Raw genomic sequence first — 21356 nt, 5'->3', positions numbered from 1 at the left:
CAGCCGAAAGACTCTGTCTCGACCATACTCGGGCGGTGCGTCCCCGCCCGCGCCCGTCAACTCCTCTCGAACGCAGCCCAGCGGCAAGCTCTCCCGTGGACAAAATCGGTGGCGCGGCACGAGACACCGGATCCGATGCCGAAACGCGTAATTTGTCCACCGCTCAGAGGGTTCCTGGACCGCACGGGGGCTGCCATGCCGCCCCCTGGCCTTTTGGCGTCTCAGACGAAATTATCGACGCGAAGCGGCAACAGGGCTGCTTCATGCTCTGCACGACCAGCCTAAAAAGTATCTGCGCGCGATAGCAGCATCATCCACATTGAAGGGCTCTCGCAAGTGAGCATGGAGCTGGCGTCGGCCGCGCGCTGACATTGCCCTCTTGACACCACCATCGAGCGCACCGCGCCGTGAAATTGAGCGCTCACATTGCCCACTGAAAGCCGTGACATGGTCAAGGGCAACTGGCAGCACCGCGTCGAAAAGGCCGAGCGGCGCAAGGCCGAGCGCAAGGAAAAAAAGGAGCTGCGGGAGAAGGGCCTCCTCGTCGAGCCGCTCGACGTCCTCAACGCCCTCTTCCGGGGCGACCCCGACCCGGAGGTCTGGCTCGTCGCGCCGGAGCGGCCCAAGCTCTGCGCGGCGCACTTCTTCGACGACGGCTGCACGAACCGGCGGTGCAAGTGGTCGCACGCGGAGACGCTCGGCCCGTACACCGCGCGCTGCGCCGTCGCGGCGCCGACGGAGACGACGGCGCGCGCCGTGGCGCGGCTGGCGCGCGTCGACGAACAGCTCTTCCCCGCGCGCGTCGCGCCGGGCGGCGCGGCGGGCGCCTTCGACGCGCTGGCGGACGCGCTGCTGGACGTCGTCTTCCGCTTTTCGCCCGCGACGCGCGCCGCGGGCACCTGCCGGAAGCTCCGCGCCGCGTCGCTCGCGTCAGGCGCCGTGGTCGCGGCGAAGCGCCGCGCGCGGCCGGCGCTGCTGCTCGCGCGGCAGCGCTCGTTGCTGCGGCGCGCGAAGGACGTCGCGTACGCGGCGTCGGGCGCCGCGCTCGCCTTCGACGCCGGCGCCGACGACGTCTGGCGGAGCTTCGCCGGCGGCGCGGCGCCGCGGCCCCGGGCCCGGTCGCGCGGCGACTCCGCCGCGGACGAGGCCCGGCCGCGCGCGCCGTCGTCCGCCGCCGTTTTGGACGCGCTCGTGTCGAGCGAAAGGCCGTTCCGCGCGCTCCTCGCGTGCTGCCCCGACGCGTCCGCCGCGGGCCTCGCCGCGGGCTCGAAGGCGCTGCGGGCCGCGGCCAAGGCCGACCCGGCGATGCGCGCGCGCCGCCGCCGCGGCCTGGAGGCCGCGGCCGCGCGGAAGAAGCAGGGCAAGAAGAAGAAGCAGGGCAAGAGCTCCGGGGGCAAGAAGGACGGGTTCGCGCGGGGGCAATAAGACGAACGAGACGGATTACGCGGCGTAGGAGAACTTGTTCTTCTCGTAGGCCCACCGCTCCCGCGGGATCAGGTGCCAGCCGAGCGGGTGCGGCGCCGTCGCCGGCCCCACGCTCCCGTCGTCATCGAGGTTCGTGAGGTAGGCGCAGATCACGTCGCCGTCGAAGGGCGGCTTGAGGTCGACGGGCAGCCGCGGCGACACGTTCGTCGGCACGCGGAGCGTCGCCGCCCGCGTCGGCCCCATGCAGGCGAGCGCGGCGTCGCCGCCCTTGGCGAGGCCCCTGCACTCGCCGCCCTTGTGGAACGCGGCCCAGTCCTTGAGCTGGCACTCGCGGCCGCAGTAGGCGACCCTGGCGCAGCGCCCGCAGGCCTTGAGGGGCTCGGCCAACGCGGGCGCCGCGCACCAGAAGCAGGACGCGAAGGGCTTGCCCGCGACGGCCGCGCGCAGTTCGTCGGCATTCGCCGGCGCGCGCTCGACGGGGAAGTTGCGCTGCACGGCCGCGTAGGTGCCGTCGGTCGAGTAGGCGAGCACGGCGCTCTTGGCGGGCGCGACGAGGATCTCGTTCATGAAGAGCATGAGGTCGGTACGAAGCTGCGGCGCGACGTCGATCGACGCGACGAGCGCGGCGGCGTCGGGCAGGACCAGACCATCGGCCTCGTGGCGCGTGCCCGCGCGGATGCGCAGCGCGACGTCCGCGGCCTTCCGGGCGACGTCGGCCGGCAGGCAGGTGACGAGGAAGACGTGGCCCGCCGCCGCCGCGGGCGCGGCGCCCTCGGCGAGCACGAGCTTCTCGAGATCGGTGCCCTCCGCGTCGACGGCGTTTTTCAGCCGCGCGAGGAGCTCGGCCTGGTACGACGCGCTCGCGGCGCCGCGGTGGATCTTCGGGCCCATGCGCCGGAAGTCCACGGGCTTCTGGTCCGCGGCGCCGGACCCGGCGCAGGTGCCCAGGAAGAGGACGCAGCTGCGGGAGTCGTGCGTCAGGAGGTCGCCCTCGCGCTTGTTCTCGGCCATTGTTTTTTCGGTAGCGCGTCGGTCTGGCAACGCAGCTAGGTGGAGACGCGCTGCAGCGGTGCGAACAATCGTCGGGTTGGTGCGTGAGAGAGCATTGAGAGCGTCGCTAGAGTCAATTGAGCAGTGGGTGAAACGAGACGTCAATTTGCACTTGCCGATCCGAAACACGGCAGCCCAAAAGGACCAATAGGCAGCTTACGATCGCCACACACGATGTTCATTCGCGCGACCGTCGCCTCCGCGCTGCTCGCCTTCGCCGATGCCCAGGGCATGGGCGACGGCCTCGCCAAGTCGACACGCAGCGTCACACGCATGCAAACGACTCGAAACGCATGCCAATAGGTCCACCTACGCCTCCTCGGATCCGCTGCCCGGCCTCGAGTTCATGCTCAAGTACCTGCCCGTCACGGTGGCCATCGACTCCTGCCCGTCCAACGTGTGCAAGGAGGGCGCGCGCTCGCCCGACGGGGCCAAGACCCAGGGCAGCAAAAGAGGGCGAAATTCCCAACTTCAAAGGCTGCTTTCTCGGCCGATTTCCGCTCGTTTCGGCTGACTTTTGGACGAGCGATCATCTCTCGGAACGCTCTCGAAGCGTGGATGCTTTTTCCGGAACGCGCGCGCGCGGAACACTCATGTTGAAGCGACGTTGAATCACCCTTTTGCTGCCCAGGCCAAGACCCAGGGGCGAGCGCAGCTCGTCGAGCCCGGCTTCATCTACGACCGCAACTGCCACATGTACTCGTCCGTCGGCGACGCCGCGCCGAGCACGAGCGCCAAGGAGCCCACGGCGCTCACCTACGCGGGCACGCCCGGCGACGACTGCGCCTACACGACCGGCTCCGCCTTCGACGATTCGTCGTCGGGCGACGTGGCCATATACGCGACGTACGCGAACATGCCGGACACGTGCTGCAAGGCCTGCGCGGCGACGCCGGGCTGCGTCGCCGCGACCTACTTCGCCAAGCCCGGCCAGGACGCGCTGACCCTCGACGTCGACTTGGACGAAGTCGCGGCGGCGCGGCGCCTCCAGCCCGAGCGGAGCGAGGGCTTCGGCCTCCACCTCGTCGACGTCTGGTCCAGCGAGACGGCGGGCGGCCTCAACGTCTCCGAGGTCGAGGCCGTCTTCGCCGCCAAGGTGGCCAACTTCTCGTCGGGCGCCTACGACGCGTTCTTCGACTTCAACGTCGTCCTCTACGCCGCGGACCTCGACGCGTACGGCGACGCCTTCGCGAAGGACGGCGTGCCGACGCTGCGCTTCTCCTGGACGAGCGCCGAGGGCGAGACCTGGCACTCGCTCCTGGTCCACGTGCCCAAATCGCAGATGATCCTGGAGCTCGTGTCCCAGAATTCGAAGACGACGCCGACGCTGGCGATGGAGACGCGCATGAGCAACCGCACGGCCGTGCGCATGTCCACGACGGTGAAATCGACCTACAACAACCTGCTCTACGGCGTGGCCGTGACGCGCGGCGTCTCGGACCTCGCCGCCGTCGCGACGTTCTACGAGTCCGTCCTCGGCGCCGTCGAGGTCCTCGACGTCAAGGCGGCCGGCGTGGCCCGCAAGTGCTACCAGTGGGGCTGGGCCGGGAGCGACGTCTGCTTCGTCCAGCGCGACGACGACGCGAAGTTCACCGTCGCGGACCTCGAGGCGACGCTCTGGGCGTCGCACGCGGCGGTCGACACGTCGCCGTCCGTCCACGACAAGTGGGGCGACAACCACTACGCCATGGACCTGCCCGGCACGTCGGGCGCGTCCATCGTCGAGGCCTTCACGGCCAACTACGCGCGGATCTACCCCATCGCCAACAAGTCGACGACCTACGCCTTCTCCTGCGAGCAGCACTACATCATCGACCCGACGGGCTTCTCCATCCAGACCGACCTCGACTTCATGTCGGGCGGGTACCCCGGGTGCTCGGGCTACGACTACGCCGAGGACGCCTAGGGACGTGGCACCGATTTTAACTATTTTTTTATTGCCTTCACCTTGCATCGCTGACGGGCAGCGCGCGATGGCGCGCCATGTCGTCGTCGCGCTGCTCGTCGCGTGCCTCGCGCAGAGGACGAGCGCGTCGCTGGCCTTCGTCACGACGAGCGACACGCGCGGCCTCGCGCCGGGCCTCGTCGCGCTGCTCCGCGCCAAGGTCTTCTACGAGGACGCGCGGCTCTTCGTGGCCATGGACGCCAAGCACCGGGGCAGCCGCGAGGTCGCCGACGCCGTGGGACCCTACGCGGACGTCGTCGAGGTGCTCTGGGTCGACGTCGCCGCGAGCCCGCTCCTCTCCGCCGTGCAGCGGTTGCGCTACAGCAACAACGACCGCGCGTCGTTCTACAAGACGCCCTGGCCCGTCGAGTGCTACTTCCAGATGGTCGTGCCCGAGCTTTTATGGGCCCTGGGCATCGACCACACGGTCTGCATCGACTACGACGTCTTCACGAACGACGCGCGCCTCCTCGAGGAGATCCCCAAGGTCGAAGCCGTCGGCATGATCCGCCTCTACCCGAAGGAGTGCTGGCGCGAGTTCACGGCCTTCGAGATCGCCAGCGAGGAGAAGCGCAAGTACGGCATCGGCAACGTGCTGGAGGGCTACCCCGCGTTCCACGACGCGGCGCGCCGCGCCGCGCTCGTCAACGCGTCGCGCCCCCAGGGCTTCGCGTTCAAGGACGGCACGAACTACGGCGTCCTCGTCTTCAACAACCGGCGCATGGCGGCCATCGGCTGGACGGCCTGGTGCGCGAGGGTGGCCGTCGCGAGCGACGGCTACATGTCCGGCGGCCAGGATCTGATCAACCTCGCCGTGGGGCGCCGCGACGTCCACGTCCACTACCTGCCCGCGCGCTACAACGTCCAGCTCGCCTACCCCAAAACGAAGAACGCCTGGATGGAGGCGCCCTACTGCGGCTACGGCCAGGCCGTGCCCCTCGCCGCGTCCACGGGCGACCTGTCCGTCGTGACGTTCGCGCACTTCATCTGGCTGCCGAAGCCGTGGAGCCGCGCGATCGACGACGCGATCCTGGGCGTCAAGGGCGCCATCGACGAGGGCCACCGCACGGGCCACTCCTTCATCGCCTTCGCGACGCCCTGGTGGGTGAACAAATGGCGCGACTTCGCGCGGACGGTCAAGGGCCAGTTCTACGACCACGACTTCCCGCGGCTCCCGGAGTACGGCGCGGTGAACCTGATCTGGGGCACGGAGTGCCTCGACGCGTCCCACGGCGGCTTCGACCGGCCCATGGCCTGCGGCCTGCCGAGGAGCGAGCCCGACGAGCCCTGGCCGCCGGGCTACTCGTCGAACTACACGTGGCACCACGCGCGCCGCGCGCCGGGCAACTACCCCCAGTCCTACCCCTTCGGCATCTCCAAGGACACGTCCATCCTCCACGACGAACGGGGCAACAAGGTCGCCTACCCGGGCACCTAGACTAAGCGCCGCGCCACCGCGGTCCCCGCGGCGTCGACCTCGACGAAGAACGCGCGCGCGAGCTTCCTGCCCGTCGTCGTCTCCGCGAGGGTCCGCTCGCGCCGGAGCCAGGCCTCCGTCGCGGCGACGAGGGCCGCGGGGTCCCAGGCGGGGTCCGAGAGCAGTTTGAGGACCTCCTCGGACGGGCAGAGCGTGAAGCCCAGCGTCCGCAGGACCGCGTCGTGGACGACGGCGGCCGTCGACGGCGCGCGGGGCTTGAAGGCGTAGCAGACCGTCGCGCCGACCAGCGTTGTTTCGTCGAAGTCGCGCGGCGCGAGCACGAGGCGCGTCGCGCCCGTCATCGTCCTCGCCGCGAGCGCGTCCGCCTGGGGCCCGTCGAACATGAAGAGCGCGCAGGGCGACAGGGGCCAGGTCTCGGGGATCGATCGCCCGGCCCCGAGGCTCCAGGCCGTCGGGCCGAGGCCGACGAGCGCCGCGAGCAGCCGGGGGCCGCGGTCCAGCGGTCCGCCGCAGAAGCCCAAGACGTACACGGGCAGCGCCGTCACGAAGGCCAGGCCCACCTGGGCCGACATGGCGAGGAAGATGCCGACGTGCATGAGCACGAGCGCCGTCGTCACGTGGGCCCGGTAGGGCGGTGCTAAAAAGAGCGCCGCGGGCGCGGCGACGCACTCCAGGAGAAGCGTCGCGACGGCCGCGGGCGCCGCGAGGTAGGTCGCGACGAAGGAGGACAGGGCCGGCGAGAACGGCCGCGTCAGCGCCGACTTCGACTCGCGGTAGGCTTTGAGGTAGGTCCGCAGCGTCGACCCGCGGCACCACCCCAGTCCGCCGACCCGAATCTTCGCGGCGCCCGCGGACAGCACGAAGTGCGTCGCCGCGCCGAGGCAGGCGCCCCTGGCCCAGGCCGCCGGCAGGCAGCAGCCCCAGGCGCTGTAGAGCAGGCCGTACTCGCCGTGGCGCCGGCTCAGCGCCGTCTCGGCGGCGTGATAGAGCGACACGGCGAGCGCGGCGACGTAGCGCGGGAAGAAGTAGCGCGCGTTGTCGCCAAAGGCCGCGACGCCGAGCATGTAGGGCATGGCGAGGTAGACCGTCCGCCGCCGCGCGTGGAGCCAGACCATGAGGTTGCCCACGGAGTGCTGCGGCGGGCCCACGAGCCAGGCCGGCGACGTCGCGACGGACGCGTCGCCGAGCTCGTAGACCCACCGGCCGCCGGAGAGCAAGTAGACGAGGCCCCACCAGCAGGCCTGGCACGCGAATTGCAGCCGGTAGTAGCAGACATGGTAGTCGTACGATTCGTCGAGCAGCATCGTAATCAGCATCACTAAGTGAGCATGTCTCGAAGGAGTTGCAACTTACAGGGCAACTTGAAGCTACACACTCACCTCTTACGACGCGCACGCCTCGTCGGTTTCTCGGTGCTTTTCTAGTGTACGGTCATCACGCTGCTGCGCGCGACCAAGAACCCGCCCAGGCCCCGCGGCGGTCGTCCGCGCGGACCGGGCGCCGCGACCGGCAGACCAGCCGCCGCGGGGGCGACACCGCCGCGCTGACTACATGGAGATGTCGGTTACTCCGCGCGCGACGGCCCCGTCGCGGCCGTCGCGCCGTCGTCGCGTCTTTCGGAGCGGGGTCGGGGCCGCCTAGGCGCCGTAGCGCTCGTTGACCCAGTCGAAGGCGGGCTTGGTGAAGAGGACCTGGTTGGCCCAGAGCATGTCGGAGACGGTGATCTCGTCCTGGAGGCGGAGCTCGCAGTTGGGCAGGTTCGCCGCCGACTTCTCGAGGACGTCGTCCTCCGTGTCGTAGACGAGGACCGTCTTCTCGTCGGCGTCGAGGCCGAGGCCGGAGAGCATGGACGTGACGCTCTTCGTCTTGGGCGCGCCGACGAACTTGCCGGCGAGGGAGTCGACGACCGTGGCGCGGGCCGCCTTGTTCTGGATCGCGATGCCGATGGCGAGCTCCGCCTCCTTGCGGTTGATCTTCTTGTTCGCCCAGTCCTTGGGCTTGGGGCCGAAGACGACGCCGCCGCCGGGCTTGAGGGGCGTGCGCGTCGAGCCCTGGCGCGCGCGGCCCGTGCCCTTTTGCTTGAACGGCTTGCGGCCGCCGCCGCGGACCTCCGCGCGCGTCTTCGTGGACGCCGTGCCCTGGCGCGCGTTACGCCGCTCGTTCACGTATTTGCGGTGGACGACGTACCTAGAGCGGGGGGCGGGGTCAAAGCGGACGCGACGACGGGAGCGCGTCGGGGGGAGCCTCGCGGGGGCTACGCGGGCCCCGAGTTCGGGACGCGGCGACGCGCATGTCCTTCTCGCCCTTCGTCGTCTTCAGGGAGAGCGTCGCGGTTCCGGCGTCGGCGCCGTCGAACGACTTCACGGGAACTTCGGCAGTCGCGACGGCGAGGGCCGTCGCCGGCCGTCTGAGGGATGCGGGGGCCACGAGGGCCGAGGCCGTGGCGGCCAGCGCCACCAGAGCGAACTTCATCGCGTCGCTGAGTACGACACTGCAACCCAGGAGCTCCAGATGGGCGACGCCTTGGGCGTCACAGCCCCGGCGACGCGCCGCGCCTATCGAGGCGTCTATCGGACCACCTGCCAGCGCAAACCGGACCATTTCCCGGGGACGGTCGCGAATCTTCTTGGTGCTGGCGGAGCCAGCTTTTGGTCCGGGTCGGACATACTCGTGCCGGTGTTCGACCGCCGCCGGCGGCCGAATCACGGCAAATCAGCACCAGGCATCCACCACACGGCGTCCCGGCTCGACACCGCTGCCTTCGGCGCCCATTTCGACGAGCACGGGTCGCCGGGCGCGCGCGACCCCGCGGGCGAGTGCAACGAAAGGATTCCTGATGTTGAGCGTATGTTGGGGTACCCCAGCCGCGGACTTAGGAGAATCACAACGACCACTGCGACGACGTTCGCCTCGACAAGATGACCGCGCGCAAGATGATGAAAGTTAAATCGCATTACGGGAGAACCGGATGTTCGACGAGCCGCAGCCGCGCCGCGTGAATTCATTCGAGATGATCGCAACGCGAGACGAGATACCCGCAAAACCGTGGATTGACGACGAGCCCGAGATGTACAGTGGATGGATGAAAATGCTCGGCGAAAGTTTGGAGGACTTAGTGGCCCAGTCCAAGTCCACCGGCCCCTTGGGAAACATCCTTGCGCTCCTCGGCAGCTCATTTCTCGAATCGCGCGCGCGGCTTCTCGTCGAGTGCTTCGACGCCCTGCACGCCGCGGGCGTCGGCGTGCCCGACGAACCGCTCGCCGGCGACGCCGCGTCGAGCGCGATCCTCGAGGTCGCCGCGCACGCGCGCAACCCCATGGGCCGCGCGGAGCTCGCGCCGTCGGCCGAGTCGGAGGACGAGCCGCACCCCGAGCTGTTCGCCCCCATCCCGCCCGCGCGCCTCGGCGAGGACGAGCTCGCGCACCTCGCCGAGGACGCGTTCGCCGAGCTCGCCGCGCTCCGCAAGGGCGACGACGCGCCGCACTCGCCCTCGGACGAGGTCCCGCCCGAGGGCGACGTCGCGACGACGTGCGCGCTCGCGGAGACGGAGGCGCTGCTCGCCCAGGCGCGCGACACGAACGCGCGCCTCGCGGCGGAGCTCGACGACGCGAACGCGCGCCTCGCCGCGCGCGCCGAGCGCGACGCCGCGCCGCGCTGCTCGCCCCGGGAGGAACACTTCACCGTCGACGTGATGGCCGCGCTCGACACGAGAAACGCGCAGTACGCGGCGGTCACGAAGCAGCTCGAGATCTCGCAGGGCGAGGTCGCGCGCCTCACCGCCGCCGCGGAGCGCCACGCGGAGGAGCTCGCCGCCGCGGAGATGGCCGTCGCGCAGCACAAGGCGGAGCTCGCCGACGCGCTCGCCGCCGACGCGCCGCGCGCGGTCTCGCCGACGCCGCTCCTCGACGAGCTCGACTCGTCCGCGTCGGCGCCGAAGCCCGGCAGCACGCCCGAGGCGGCGGGCCGCGCGGACCTCGACGAGTCGGAGGCGCAGCGGCCCCCCGCGCCGTCGCCCAAGCCGCCGTCGCCCGCGAAGACGTCGCCGGGCGCCGCGCCGGCCCAGTCCGCCGTCGAGGAGTGCGACGACTTCGCGCAGCCGGACGAGGAGTGCGACGACGCCGCGCCGGCGGACCCGGCGGACGAGGCGTCGCCCGCGCCGGCGGACGAGGCGCCGTCCGCGCCGTCGCCCGAGGAGTCGCCCATCGTCGGCCTCGGCGCGGACGCCGCGCCGTCGACGGACGTCGAGGCGGAGGCGCGACGCGAGGCGGAGACGGCGGCGCTGCGCGACGCGTTTGAGGCGGCGGAGCGGGAGTGCGTGGCGGAGGCGCGGCGCCAGGCGGCGGCGCGCGAGGCGGAGGCGGCGCCGCTGCGCGACGCGTTAATGGCTGCGACGCGGGAGCGCGAGGCGGCCGACGCCGCGTACCGTTCGGCGCAGGCCGCCGCTACGAGCGACGAGGAGAAGGTGCGCGCATACTGGGTCGCAATCGAGAAGTGGGCGGCCGAGGACCTGGCGCGCCGCCGGGTCGTGGAGCACCGGTTCGACCTGAAGGAGTCCGGCGGCGGCACGGACGACGGCTGCTTCGCGCGGCGCCGCGGCGACGAGTGGCAGTTCTTCGCGGACGCCCGCGGCATCTTCGAGGCCTTCCGCGGGGCCGTCCCGAACTTCTTCGGGTGCGTGCTGACGACGAGCTACCAGATTGGGCCCGTGCTCCGAGGGAAGAACGTCATCCCGGGGTTCGAGGCGCGGCTCTGGCCCACGGACGTGCCCCAGGAGCTCGTCGAGAAGGCCGTCGCGGCCATGGCGAAGGAGTCGATCTCGAAGAAGCGGGCGGCCGAGGACTTGGCGCGCCGCCGGGTCGTGGAGCACTGCTACGACCTGAAGGAGTCCGGCGGCACCGCGGCCGACGGCTGCTTCGCGCGGCGCGTCGGCGAGGAGTGGCAGTTCTTCGCGAACGCCGGCGGCATCTGCGAGGCGTTCCGCGAGGCCTTCCCGAAACTCTTCGGGGACGTGCGGAAGACGAGCGCCCAGGTCAGGTCCGTGCTCCGAGGGGAGAAGCGCGTGGACAGGTTCGAGGCGCGGCTCTGGCCCACGGACGTGCCCCAGGAGCTCGTCGAGAAGGCCGTCGCGGCCATGGCGAAGAAGTCGAAGAAGTCGAAGAAGAGGAAGCAGTCGAAGAAAAGGAAGAAGTCGAAGGAGTCGAAGGACGACGGCGAGGTGCTCCTCCGCGCCGACGCGGCGCCGGGCGCGTCGATGGACGTCGACGGCGCGCCGTCGCCCCTGGCGCCGCCGGATTCGAGTGACGCCGATTCGAGCGACGTGCGACGCGACAAGAAGCGCAAGCCGTCGGAGCCCAAGGCCAAGCGGAAGCCGCGCGCCGAGCGATCGAAGTCGCCGCCGGAGCGCCAGGGCAGTTGGTCCGAGGAGGAGGAGGACTACACCGTGGCGCTCATCGGCGCGTTCACAACGGCATGCTCCACTGCTCGCGGGGCACGTTGCTTCGCCAGTACCTAGCAGCCAAGCTCCGGTGCTCCGACATGCGCATCACGAAGAAGTTCCAGTCCTTCAAGAAGTCCGACGTGTCCATCTCGAACGTCAATGGGAACGCGATCCAGTTCGAGCCCTGCGAGGACACGTCGGAGAACGCCAAGGAGAAGGAGCGCGTCCTCGCCGAGCTCGACAAGCTCGAGCTGCTCTTCGAGCGCGGCGTCAAGCGACCAAACCCCCGCGCCAAGTTCGACGAGACGGCGTTCGAGGAGGACATGAAGGCCCGCACCGACGCCTTCGCCGAGAAACAACGCGTCCTTCGCGAGACCGCGACCCCGCCGCCGACGGACGAGGGCGGGCAGCCGGTGTCGAAGGCGTCGGTGAGCGTCCAGAAGAGCGTCGACGACGCCGTCGACCGCTTGCTCGCGCGGCGGAGCCAGCGGCTCGCGCGGGACGCGGACGGGGACTCGGCCATGACGGACGGCGGCGACGCGGGCCCGGCGCGGAGCGAGGCGGGCGACGGCGCGGCGCCGATGGACGAGGGCCTCGACGACGCCTCCGTGGCGCCCACGGACGACGGCGCGTCGATGGACGAGGACCGCGACGACGCCTCCGTGGCGCCCACGGACAGCGGCGACACGGTCATGAGCTCCGACGGCGACACCGTCATGGGCGACGTCAGCGTCCCCGGCGCGTTCGCGTGCAACGCGTCCTGCAAGTCCGCGTGCTGCGACGAGGCCAAGTTCATGGCCCTCCACGCGCCCCAGGGCGACGCCACGAAGCTCAGCGACGGCTCGGACCCGCGGCCCCTCGCGGGCATGACGTTCCTGCTCACGGGCTTCTTCCCCGAGTTCGGCGACGGTTTGAAGCACGAGGATAGCCAGGCCCGCATGTCCAAGATCCTCGCGAGCTGGGGCGCCAAGGTCGACATGCGCACGGGCAACGGCGCCTGGCACGTGTTGCTCTGCGGCGAGGGCCGCCCCAACGAGCACAAGGTGGACAAGGCGAACGCGTGCGGAGACAAGGCGGTCTGGTCGCGGGCCGACGTCGTGCTCTGCCTGACTAACTTCCCGGAGAAGCCGACGGTGGTGGAGAAGACCCCGAGTGCGAGCTGGGAGGCGAGAAAGACGCGCTGGGCGTGCGAGACGACGACGTTCATGCCCGAGGGTACGGCGGTTTGCCCCGACCGCGAGTGCAACGACGACGAGTGCAAGCTGGGCCACCGCTGCACGGGCCTCCACGGCGGCCACCCGCCCGGAGCGATCATGCCGTTTCACTGGTTCGAGCGCGACGAGTTTCATCCCAAAAGCGACTGCAGAGGGCGGTCGCTTCAGTGCCACGCCTGCTTGGCCGCGGCGAGGGCCCGCTACGACGCGAAGAACGAGAAGCGCCGCGACGCGACGGTGGAGCGCCAAAAGAAGTGGGCTCGGATCTTGGCGGGCATCCCGAACCATCTGAGCGACGAGCAGCTCGAGCGTCACTACCAGGCCCTGAAGCAGAAGCTCAAGGCTATGATCGCCGCGCATCGCCGCAAGCGCGGCGACCCGCGGGCCTGGGTCTGTTTGCACGTGTACGAGACCAGCACGGGCTCGCAGACGTTCGTCGCCGAGGGGAACAGCTCGTCGCTGACGACCGCGTCCGCCGCGGCCTACGTCGCGATGTCCCGGGAGGACATCCATTTCATGCGCATGCTCACGGGGCCCGAGGCGACGCGGCTCGGCGACCCGGGGAAGTCGATCTTCGGCAACATGGGCACCGTGGACGAGGCGAAGATCATGGAGCGCATGGGCCAGGAGATCGGCCGCGAGCTCCGCGAGGAGGACGGCCGCATCCGGCTCCTGTACCGCCGCCTCAGCGCCGGCGGCCCGCAGGGCGCCGGCCCCTACGACGTGTCCGCGCGCCTCTGTCCGTTGGATGACGACGGCGAGTGCTTCCTCCTCGGGCCGCCGAACACGCGCATGCACCCCGACTGCTACCCCGAGTGAGTAAGGTAGCTGTTTTGCCACCGCCCCGTCCTCACGTGGACGGCGTTCAACGAGCTCGTCGCCGTCGACCCCCGGCCAGCCTATCGATATCGATCCCCGACGCCGTACGCGTCCTGGACTTCGTCCTGGACGCCGTCTTACATCGTATCACGCACGAAGACACCACCTCAGTGACAAACTTCCTTACGCCTGCGCGAGCCCCGCCCCCGCGGCCACGACCCCGACAGCCACGCCGGCCGCGGGCCCGGCCTTGGCGGCGGCCTTGAGCGCGGTCGCGCCGGCGCCGCCCGCGGCGGTCGAGAGCGCGTGCGACGCGCCGAGCATGGTCGTCAGGAGCACGAGCGAGCCGGCCTGGTGCGCCGCGGCGAGCTCGATGGGCACGTACGCGAGCAGCGTCGCGACGCCGAGCGAGACCTGGCCGACGACGGCCGCGGACCCGGCGACGACGAACGCGCGCGGCGCGAGCGGCAGCGCCGAAAAGGGCCCCGCGGCCGCCGACGCGGCCAGGGCGCCGACGGCGGCGGACGTCGCGTAGGCCAGGGACCGGTGGTCGAACTGGACCGTCGCCGTGTTCTCGAAGAGGTTCCGCCAGGCCGGCGCGAGCGCCGTCAACTCCTCGAGCGGCGGCGCGAAGGACGCGCCCTCGCCGACGTCGCGGTCGTCGATCATGTAGGGCCAGACGTTGTAGGCGCAGCCCGCGTCGTTGCCCGCGACGAAGGCGCCGGACAGCGCCGTCACGAACGTCAGGCCCGCGGCCGCGGCCGCGACGGGCGCGAGGCGCGCCGCGTGCGCGCGCGCGACGAGCGACCGCGCCGCCCGGCCGCCGCTCAGCACCTCCAGGCCGCACCACACGAGCCCCGTGTAGGACGCGAAGGCCAGCGACAGGTGCGTCGCGAGGCGGTACGGCGAGACGCGCACGTCCTGCCGCTGCTTCTCCGGCAGCAGCTGCGTGTCCAGGCCCGAGCGCACCATCCACCAGCCCACGAGGCCCTGCGTGCCGCCCAACCCCAGCAGGCCGAGGAGCCGGGGCTTGAGCCAGGGCGTGAGCCGCCCGCGGCTCCAAAAGTACGCGAGCGGCGCGCCGAAGGCGACGCCGACGACGCGGCCGAGCATGCGGTGGCCGTACTCCCAAAAGTAGATGAACTTGAAGTCCTCGACGGTCATGGACTGGCGCTGCTGCCACTCGGGGAAGCGCTTGTAGCGCTCGAACTCGCGCTGCCACTCGTCGTCGGTCTGCGGCGGGAGGCCGCCCTGGATCTTCCAGTCCGTCATGGACAGGCCGCTCCGCGTGAGCCGCGTGAGGCCGCCGACGGAGACCATGCCGGCGACGAGGCCGCCGCAGCCCAGGAGCCAGTAGCCCACGGGCTTGTCGATCGCCGCCGCGGCCTGGGCGGCGGGCGTGCGATAGTCGTAGAGGCTCCGGCGCACCACGGTCGGCGGCCGCGCGCGCTCCGTGACGACCGTGGACCGCGGCGCGGCGAGCGAGCGCCGCAGGGGCCGCGCGGCGCGCACGGCGTGGCGCGCGAGCATGGCGCAGAAGGTGCTTGGCTCGATTCCCTCGCCCCAGAGTTCCACGGCCACGCCGATGCATGCTCGCGGCTCCACAGATGCTCCAGGCACGATCGACTCATTGAACCAAAGGTTGAGGAAACACCTTTCGAAGCTGCCCCGCCGCTTTGAAACTCCTCACGGAAGCTGGGAGCTTGAGCTGGTCGTCGCCCGCCCGCGCTTTCGGGGACCATGCGGTCGCTCCTGTTGTTGGCCCCGGCGGCCCTGGCCACGGAGCTCGTGAAGCCCCCCGAGGCCGACGAGCGCGTCCAGGTCTTCGTGACCTGGCATCGCGGCTGGACGAACTACGGGGACGGCTACTGCAAGAACAACGAGGTCGACTGCTACGGCGAGGTCGAGGGGGCCCAGACGTCCGTCGCGTCCAACGACAAGACGCCCGAGTGGTACGAGACCGTCGTCTTCGAGCGGTCCTGCTCCGACTACCGCGACGTCACGTTCAGCATGATCGACAGCGACGCGACCGACAAGAAGGGCGGCGACGACGACCTCGTCGTCGAGTGCCGCTTCACCCTGGCGGACTTCGTGCACATGCGCTTCACGAAGCCCGACGCGGGGCTGCCCTACCACATGGAGGAGGAGCGGTGGGCGCTCGGCGAGTCCGTCAAGTCCAAGGGCTGCCTCGCGAAGCAGTGCGTCTACACGTGCATGGGGCAGCCCGCCGACGAGTCCAGCGGCTTCCAGTTCGCGCTGGCGGGCATGCGCTTCACGTCGGAGAACGGCTGCGGCGACCAGCCCTTCATGCCGGGCGACAACTACGATCTGGACAAGTTCCACGCGTATCGGAACCAGTCCTACAAGGACGGCGGCGCCATCGCCTGGCCGGAACCTTCAACCTTAACCCCCGTGGAGCCCACGGAGCTCGAGCTCGCGTCCGTCTTCGACTTCGCGTCGCCGCGGGCCTTCGCGGCTTATGATGTTGGTGATGTTGTCCCCATCGCGTGGCGCCACGACGGCGCGGTCAGCGAAGAAACGGTGGAGATCTACGCCGTGCCCGTGCCCGACGCCATGCCCAAGGTCGGCACGGCGCCGTCGCCCCGGGACCTGCAGCGCGAGTACGAGGACGCGGGCTCTATCCACGTCGTCGCGTGGCACGCGAAAGTCGGCCGCGGCGGCGTCCCCGGCGGCTGGACCGTGCCGGCGAGTATGAAGACGGGCACGTACCGCTTCCGCGCCTACCCGGCGAACATGTACCCGGCCTGGTCCGCCGCGTTCCACGTCACCGCGGCGCCCGACGACGACGACGCGGGCTGGGCGAAGCTCGGCGACGTCCGCGTCTTCTGCGCCGCCGCGTTATTGGCCGTCGTCGCCGCGACGATCACCGTCGCGGGCGCGGCCAAGATGCGCAAGCGCCGCCTCCCGCGGGCCACGGTCCTCGACGCCCAGGTCGCGCTCGTCGTGCCGCGGGCGCCCCTCGCGGACGCCAAGGCCGCGGCCGCGGGCCCGCCGCCGGTCTACTCGGAGGCGCCCGCGCTGCCCGCGTCGCCCGCCGTCGAGGTCACGGACAAGGCCGACGACGTCATCCACATCGACGTCACGGACAAGGCCGGCGGCGCGCCCGCCGCGGCCCCGCCGCTCCTCGCGCTCCCCCCCGCGGACGCGCCCCCGGCGCTCCCCGCCGCGGGCAAGCTCCTCGCGCTCCCCGCGCCGCCGCCCGAGACGGCCGTCGCCGAGACGACGCCGACGGAGTTCCTCTGAGCGTCGCGTCCCGCGCGCTCTCGCGCCGCGCGCCCCGCCCGTAAGTCCCCCTTCGTGTATGCACAGATATGTACGACGCGCGTCATCGTCGCGCGGGTCAGCCGAGGTAGAAGTGCGGCGCGCTGGCGTCGTCGTAGGCCACGGGGCACTCGTCCAGCGGGTAGAGGAAGCGGCCCCGGGGGACGCAGCCCGGCGGCGGCGGCCGCGGCACGAGCTCCCAGTCCGGCTCCGCGCCGAGCCCCAGCGCGCAGAAGTCGGACTCGTCGGCCTCGCAGGGCCGCTCGTCGAGGTGGTAGATCAACGGCACGCCCGTCGGCACCTTGAGCGCCCGGATCTGCGCCTCCGTGACCTGGCGCCGGAAGACGATGCGCAGCAGCGCGCGGAGCGAGTTCGCGTGGCCGACGACGAGCACCGTGAGGCCGCTCCGGACCGCGGGCGCGACGTCCGAGGTCCAGAAGGGCTCGAGGCGCCGCGCGCACGCCGCGAGCGACTCGCCCCTCGGCAGCTCGTTGGGCGACGCGTCGGCGTACCGCGGGTCGTCGTAGATGCCGCTCCAGTGCGGGTGGTCCGGCGTCATCGGCGGCGGCGACACGTCCCACGACCGGCGCCACTCGTCGACGAGGGCCGCGCCGTCCTCGACCGCGGCCTGGGCCTTGTTCCGCCCCTGCAGCGCGCCGTAGTGGCGCTCGTTCAGCCGCCAGCTCCGCCGAACCTCCATGCCCTCGGCCGCGCAGTGCTCCGTCGCCAGGTCCGCGGAGACCTACGAAGCATGACGAGTTCCCATCGTGGTCCCACCCCAAATCTCTCGCGGCCGCGGGACGCCGGCGGAGACCGTGGCCCGCGAGAGGAGCGACGTGAAGCACACGTCGACCCGCAGGTTCGAGTCGCGGAGCGTGCGGCCCGCGGCCTCGGCCTCGCGCTCGCCCTTGACCGTGAGCGGCACGTCGCACCAGCCCGTGAACCGCTCGTCGTCCTTCACGTTCCAGACGCTCTCGCCGTGGCGGAGCAAGACGAGCGTGGAGACGCCCGTCGCCGGCGGCGTCGACGCGACGTCCGCGGGCTTCTCGAGCAGGTGCCGCCGCAGCACGTGGCGGCGCGGCGGTTGTACGGGTTGCAGCCAGGCCGCTACGGTGCCAAGCAGCGCGCAGAGGACGCGCATGGCGAAGGTGAACGTTTGAAACAGATGCTCGTGGCGAATCTGCTCGTCGACGGCGAATTGGGTCGAATTGCGTGCGAATACGGTGCGAACTGCAAGCGACCGGGCCGGCGAATTGCCCGACGCCCGGTCGCTGGCCGCGGATGCTGCGGCGAACCTGCGTTGCACTTCGACGCGACGGCCACCTCGGATGGAATACTCAACCAAAAACGCGCAGATCAGCGAGCCAACGCTGCACACCTGCTGCACTGCGGCGAGCTCGTCGAGGAGGTGCTCAGGCGACTCGTCGTCGCGCGCCGTCGACGCCGTCACCCAGCCGGAGGCGACTCGCAGTCGCCGTCTCGCGAGACAGCATGTCGTCGTGGGAGGACGCCGACGAGGAGCGCACGGGCCCCGCGCCGCGCAACGAGGCCCTGCGCGGCCAGCTCGCGCGGGCGCAGCTCTCCGAGGAGACGCTGGCCCTCTTCGAGTCCGAGGACGTGGACCTCGCGCTGCTGCTCGAGCTCGACGGCGAGTCGCTCGACGAGATCGAATTCAAGGCCGGGGAGCGCGATCGGCTCGCGGCGTGGCTCAAGGCCGTCGTCGCCTTCCGGAAACGGTGCGGCGAGCTCGGCGCGAAGATCAACTGAGCGCCCGCGCGCGCGCCCTGGGGTGCCTAACCTTCGATGATGATCGGCGGCGCCTCGCGGGTTTGTTGTTTTTTGGGGCCGCTGCGCGGTTTCGCGGCCGCGCGGCGCGCGTTCGTCCGGCCGGCGCCGGGGAGCTGCGGGTCGATGCGCAGCCTGCTTCGAGCCGTCGTCGTTTGTGCCGACACCTGCCATGGACGCCGCAACAAATAGGGGCCAACTTTGCGTCAACATCCACAATTTCAGCGACCTCGATCCCACTGAGTCTGGGTGCGCTCCCCGGAGGAGCGCTCGGCTCGTCGCTCCAATGACCTGCGAGATGTCGTCGACGGACTTTTTATTCTGCGCGGCCCAGGCGTCGGGCAGCCGCGAGGTCGGCGGCGACGAAGCGCCGGCGACGCCCGTGGACCGCGACGGCCTCTGCCGCTGCGAGTTCGTCGGCAAGCGCTTCCCCGGCGCCGACAAGTACCTGGGCGGCGTGCGCAGCTCGTCGGGCGCCATCTACGCCATCCCGGGCCACGCGAAGCGCGTGCTGCAGATCGTCGGCGACGACGTGCGCCTCGTCGGCCCGGCCTTCGAGGGCAAGTACAAGTGGCTCCGCGGCGTCGCGGCCCGCGACGGCTGCGTCTACGCGATCCCCTGCCACGCGGAGCGCGTGCTGCGCATCGCGCCGCCGCTCGCCGCGGGCGAGGACCCGGAGGTGTCGCTCGTCGGGCCGAAGCTGCCGGGCCTCTGGAAGTGGCACGGCGCCGTCGAGGACCCCGCGAGCGGGCGCGTCTACGCGATCCCGCAGTCCGCGGAGCGGGTGCTGCGCATCACGCCGTCGGACGCCGTCGACGACGACGGGCGGCCGAGGGAGCCGGCCGTCGAGCTCGTCGGACCGGTGTTGCCCGGGCGCTGGAAGTTCTACGGCGGCCTGTACTCGTCCGGCGCGATCTACGGCGTCCCGGCGTGCGCGACGGGCGTGCTGCGCATCGGCCTCGACCCCGCCGAGGCCGCCGACGGCGCGCTCGAGGACGTGTCGCTCATCGGCGACGTGCCCGCGGGCGGCTGGAAGTGGCACGGCGGCTGCGTCACGGCCGACGGCTGCGTCTGGGGCATCCCGTCGAACTCGGCGTCGGTGCTGAAGATCGCGCCAAAGTCCGGGGTTGGTGGCGCGGACGTCGTCGCGACCGTGACCGGGCCGAACAACCTGCCGCTGCGCGGCGGCCGCCACCGAACCGACGACAAGTACAAGTACCTCGGCGGCGTCGTCGCCAAGGACGGCCGCGTCTCCCGCGGCGTCGAGCGACGTGTTTTTTTCGCGCGAACGTAGATGGGAAGACATCCGACCCCGTCGCGCTCCGTAGGTCTACTGCATCCCGTCGGACGCGGACCGCGTGCTCCGCATCGACCCGGCGACCTCCGAGGCGACCTACGTGGGCCTGGACCTGTCGCACCTCGCGGACGGCCAGTCGCGGGGGCAGAACAAGTGGCAGAACGGCTACTGCGCGGCCGCGGACGGCTGCGTCTACGCGATCCCGCTCAAGTGCGAGACCGTGCTCAAGATCGACCCGACGAAGCCGCCCGACGACTGCGTGTCGACGGTGGGCGGGCCCTTCCCGGGCCTGAACTTGTGGGAGGGCGGCGTCGTCGGGCTCGACGGCGCGCTCTACTGCATGCCCCTCAAGTGCGACCGCGTCATGCGCATCGCGCCGCCGGGCACGCCGCCCGCGGGCGGCGCCGCCGGCGGCGGAGCCGACGCCGGGCCCTGGTGGTCCGCCATGGTCGGCTGCCTCTAACCTTAGGTCTCGGAGAGGCGGCGGCGGACGTGGACGACGCCGGGGTGGCACCGCGCGTGGCCGTCGGCCTTCGCCTGGCCCAGGGGCCCCGTGGAGACGACGTAGTCGTAGACGGGCGCCGCGAGGTAGTCGCCGCAGGCGCCGGGCCCGGCGTCGACCGCGCAGGACTTGACGGCCGCGCCGGCCGCGTTCCGGACCCACGCGGGGACGGCCGCGTCGCCGCGCTCCACGAGCACGAGCGCGGACACGGCCGCGGACCCCAGGAGCTTGGCGCGCCAGCCCGTGTACTGGGCCTCGGCGGTCTCGCGCGCGGCCGCGAGGCCCGGCGACCGCTTGAGGAGCTGCTCCGCGGCGCCGACCTCGCCCGCCGCCCACTTCGCGCGCGAGTTCGCGCGCGCGATTGCCTTGAGCCGCGCCTTCGCCGCGTTCGAGTAGGACTGGGTCTTCTCGTGGAAGACATGGACGCCCAGGGCCGCGTAGAGGCCGAAGCCGAGCCGCCGCGCGCGGACGGCCCAGTCGTTCTCCTCGCCGTAGCCGCCCGGGTACGTCGCCTCGTCGAGCAGGCCGACGGCCTCGAGCGCCTGGCGGCTCACGAGCATGAGGAACCCGTTGAGCAGGCCCGCCGTCGCCTTGCGCTTCGCGCCCGCGAGCCGCGCGGCGCGCGCCATCGTCTCCACCGACCACCGCGGCGGCGGTTCGACGACGTTCCAGCCGGCGCGCCGCCGCTTCGTCGGCCAGGGCACGGTCTGGTAGGACGCCGCGTTGCTCAGGGCGCCGACGGCGCCGGCCGGCCAGCGCGGGACCAGGCCGAGGTCCGTCAGCAGGTCCCGCGTCGCCGACGAGCGCGCGCACGTCCAATTCCGGCCGTCGCAGCCGCGGACCGTCCGCGTCCGCGGCCCCGGCGGGCAGGCCTCGGCCCAGGTCAAAGCCCCGTCGCCGTCGGCGTCGAGGGGCGCGAGGAGCGACGCGTAGCGCGGCGCCTCGCCGGGCCGCAGGCCGTAGGCCGCGGCCTCGGCCGCCGTCACGAACCCGTCGCCGTCCGCGTCCGCGAGCCCGAAGGTCTCCGCGAGCTCGTCGTCCGCCGCGAGGGCGTCGTTGGCCGCGAAGAGCGCCGTGCGGAGCCCCGCGAGCCAGCCCGCCGACGGCGCCGCGTCCGAGTTGAGCAGCGCGACGGCGTCGTGGCGGTCCCGCGCCGCGAGCG

General features: G+C 71.4%; 4 protein-coding genes across 4 annotated transcripts; 1 reads left to right on the top strand and 3 right to left on the bottom strand.

The window, feature by feature from the left end:
- Positions 1-447: 447 nt before the first annotated feature.
- On the top strand, positions 448-5858 carry AURANDRAFT_62107 (hypothetical protein; the record flags this gene model as incomplete). The annotated part of the gene is made up of 4 exons (XM_009036393.1): positions 448-1406; positions 2779-2872; positions 3107-4338; positions 4499-5858. The coding sequence occupies 4 exons, from the start codon at positions 448-450 to the stop codon at positions 5856-5858; spliced, it is 3645 nt and encodes a 1214-aa protein (XP_009034641.1).
- A 1637-nt stretch (positions 5859-7495) lies between these two features.
- Positions 7496-8339, bottom strand: AURANDRAFT_59906 (hypothetical protein; the record flags this gene model as incomplete). Its single annotated transcript, XM_009036032.1, has 2 exons — positions 7496-8045; positions 8149-8339. The coding sequence occupies 2 exons, from the start codon at positions 8328-8330 to the stop codon at positions 7496-7498; spliced, it is 732 nt and encodes a 243-aa protein (XP_009034280.1).
- Positions 8340-13628: 5289 nt separating this feature from the next.
- On the bottom strand, positions 13629-14696 carry AURANDRAFT_2874 (hypothetical protein; the record flags this gene model as incomplete). The annotated part of the gene is made up of 1 exon (XM_009035882.1): positions 13629-14696. A coding segment is annotated over one exon (1068 nt), but the record flags the coding sequence as incomplete, so codon positions are not given.
- Positions 14697-16650: 1954 nt separating this feature from the next.
- Positions 16651-17853, bottom strand: AURANDRAFT_36514 (hypothetical protein; the record flags this gene model as incomplete). Its single annotated transcript, XM_009036031.1, has 2 exons — positions 16651-17352; positions 17425-17853. 2 exons carry the CDS (start codon positions 17749-17751, stop codon positions 16690-16692), a joined length of 990 nt encoding a protein of 329 aa, XP_009034279.1.
- Between the last annotated feature and the right edge of the window lie 3503 nt (positions 17854-21356).

This window comes from Aureococcus anophagefferens (genome assembly GCF_000186865.1).
Source record: "Aureococcus anophagefferens unplaced genomic scaffold AURANscaffold_4, whole genome shotgun sequence".
Lineage (NCBI taxonomy): Eukaryota > Pelagophyceae > Pelagomonadales > Pelagomonadaceae > Aureococcus > Aureococcus anophagefferens.
The sequence above is the reverse complement of the archived record's forward strand: the minus strand, read 5'-3'. Positions and strand labels throughout refer to the sequence as shown.